General features: G+C 39.1%; 1 protein-coding gene across 1 annotated transcript; it reads right to left on the bottom strand.

The window, feature by feature from the left end:
* Positions 1-729: 729 nt before the first annotated feature.
* LOC136839048 (endocuticle structural glycoprotein ABD-4-like) lies at positions 730-2587 on the bottom strand. Its single transcript, XM_067104711.1, has 3 exons — positions 2564-2587; positions 1293-1546; positions 730-865 (listed from the first exon to the last, which is right to left on the bottom strand). The coding sequence occupies exons 1-3, from the start codon at positions 2585-2587 to the stop codon at positions 730-732; spliced, it is 414 nt and encodes a 137-aa protein (XP_066960812.1).
* Positions 2588-2897: the final 310 nt, after the last annotated feature.

Raw genomic sequence — 2897 nt, 5'->3', positions numbered from 1 at the left:
AAGTATCTGCAAAAATACAAAACTGAGAAAAATAGCAGATACTGCAGTTTTCCCTGACCTTACTACTGATTTTGCAGCTACTGCAAATGGGACCCCCTATGTAAAGCATTGAAGAATCATTCTGAAACTACAGTAACTTGTGTATTAGTGTTTAATGAGCCCAATAGGTGGCATATCTTAATGTCGAAAATTTTGCAGATACTGCAATTAAGCAATGTGGTGGTTAATACATGTATTGAAGTAAAAAACGTAATTCATTCAATATATAATTAATTTTTATTTATTTTTAATAAATTATTTTTACAGCATTGTATAAATTATTTTACACTGCAAAACTGTATGACATTGAACAAACGCTTTAAGGTTACAGTTCCTATAGCGGACAATTATTTCCAGGGTTTTATCTCCAGGGTTAAACTAAAGTATGGTAAATAACGAAATTTCTAAGGTTGCAGTTTCATTTTAATATTAAATCCCATATCCTGTACATGAATGTTTTTCTCCTGAAACCCCATTCACTAGGGCTGTTAAGCAGCATCATATCCTTGGTCATATTCATTGCAGTATCTAAGGGAAATGAAATGATTATACTCGTATAGGCTAAAGGTCTTTATACCTTAAGAGAGTTCCATTAGTCGAAATAAATACCCGCGTTCCTTTGAGTATGAGTTGGATACCTTTTACTCTGAGACGAAACCTTCCACTTCTGCAGCAGCAGAAGAAGCGTCTTTAGCAGCAGCATCCTCCTGCCGATCCTTTTCGATCTGAGCGACGGCGTTGGGGGGGAAGAGGTGGCGAAGTTGGGACCAAATTTTCGTCGGCTACGAAGCGGAAGAGAGCGGGAGTGCCGTCGGGGAAGGTGAATCTGACACGGAGAAGAAGAAGAATGTGAATGGAAGAATGGAATGGAATGGAAGATAAAATTTAGGCCAAAGGCCAAGCGCTTGGCCCTATGAGGTCATTCAGCGCTGAATGGGAAATTGAGGGTAAAAAGACTTGAAAGGTGCAACAGGAGGAAAACCTCGCAGCTGCACTATTAAACAATTGTTAGGAGAGGGTGGAAAGTAAGATGGAAGAGAATATGAACGGAGGTACAGTAGAAGGAATGGAAGGGGTTGCAGATAGGGACCTAAGGAACGTGGAAAGGAACATTAAATAATGCCTACAGTGCACCGCGCGAGGTGCACTGGCGGCACTACCTACGGGGGATTGGAAAAATGAATTGAATTTCAAAAGAAGGCTGTGATAAGTCATACATATAATAATAAACAACGGCATCACGTGACACTTACGACCAAGCCCCCTGCGGTACAACGGCTCCATCGGGATCCTTCGGGATTCCTTGCTCTTCGAGTTCAATGCCATTTCCGGTTCCGAAGTTGAACCTGTAGCCCCAGAGGCGTCTGGGCCCCTCTCGGGTATCGACCAGGATGGGTATCACGGGGCGGATTGAGCCACTGGGGACGGTGGGCGTTTTAGACGCGATGGGCACCAGGCCTTGCGGGGCGGCCCTGATGGCGCCCACGAAGGAAACTACAAGAAGTATCTAGAAAAAAAAAGGGGGTTAGGTGGTCGCTTTGGTAAGTAGTGATAACGTGTATCAGTTTGATAAAGGGCATAAATTTATACGCAAGTGTTTGAATTCTTGTACGTAACTTATGGTGTACAAATCAAGTATGAATTTTTATGTAGTGGATGTACAAAATATGTACGTTAGTTATATGGTGAATGTTCAAAATATGTACATTAGTATAGTGAATGTGCAAAATATGTACTTTGGTTTATATAGTGAATGTAAAAAAATATGTAGGCCTACTTTGTTTATGTAGTGAATGTACAAAATTTGTAATTTGTTTATGTAGTGAATTTACAAAATTTGTACATTAGTTATATGGTGACTGTTCAAAATAAGTACATAGTTTATATAGTGAATGTGCAAAATGTGTACATTGGTTGTATAGTGAATGTAAAAAATACATTGGTTATATAGTGAATGTAAAAAATATATAAATAGTTTATATAGTGAAATTACAAAATTTATACATTGGTTATATACTGAATGTGCTAAATATGTACATTTTTATATTTCTTGCGGTACATTTTGTGTGTACGTTCTCAATAACAAGGCGAAAATGAGGCATGATAAATATTTCCTAAAATTGATTGAAACTGACTTTGTCTTTGTCGATGCCACTATAAATCTAACTTATAAAATTTAACAGTCATTAAAAAAAAATGAAAATTTATTACAGTCGTTAAAAAAATGAACCTCTTGTAATAACTTGATTACCGAGTACATGACGAGTTGAAATTACAGATGACACCGAATGCTGGTTCGACACTGGTTGATTTATATACATGATCGCTCTTTCTTATCATCGTCCTCCAACAAACTTTTCACGTAGGTCTGTCCTCCCCTGAGTGTTCCCTGGTGTTCCCCCTTTCCCAATTTCCCCCTGCCTAAAAACTGCCCCCTAAATATTGAACCTTTCGGGGGGGCAGTGCCATCAGTGCGCCTCATGCGTTGCTCTGTAGGCATTACTTAAGGTTCTCTGTAGCTTACCTTCGGCTCATAGCTGCGACCCATTTCGTTCCTTTTACTGTACCTCGTTTCATATTCTCTCTTCCATCTTACTCCCCCCCCCTTCCCTAAAAATTGATTCATAGCGCAACTGCTTTGAGGTTTTCCTCCCGTTACACATTTCAGACCGTTTAACTGGTCAATTTCCATTTCAGCGCTGAATGACCTGCCAGTGCTTGGCCTTTGGCTTAAATTCTATATTCATTGCAAAACCCAAAGATTGAAAGCTTCCACATTTTTTTCTAGATATGATTATGAGTCGACTAATGCGAGATGACTGATCATTTTCTTTTATGTCAGACAAATACTTCTTCAA

Source organism: Macrobrachium rosenbergii, chromosome 5 (assembly GCF_040412425.1).
Source record: "Macrobrachium rosenbergii isolate ZJJX-2024 chromosome 5, ASM4041242v1, whole genome shotgun sequence".
In the NCBI taxonomy this organism is placed as follows: Eukaryota; Metazoa; Arthropoda; class Malacostraca; order Decapoda; family Palaemonidae; genus Macrobrachium; species Macrobrachium rosenbergii.
Note: the sequence above shows the minus strand (reverse complement) of the source record. Positions and strands in the feature narration are given on the sequence as shown.

Excerpts from the sequence above, each read along its gene's own strand:
- LOC136839048 (XM_067104711.1), bottom strand. The coding sequence starts at position 2,587 with ATGGGTCGCAGCTATGAGCCGAAG. Across the intron at positions 1,547-2,563 it reads GTCGCAGCTATGAGCCGAAG|ATACTTCTTGTAGTTTCCTT; the intron begins GTAAGCTACAGA and ends TTTTTTTTCTAG. Across the intron at positions 866-1,292 it reads GTACCGCAGGGGGCTTGGTC|ATTCACCTTCCCCGACGGCA; the intron begins GTAAGTGTCACG and ends TCTCCGTGTCAG.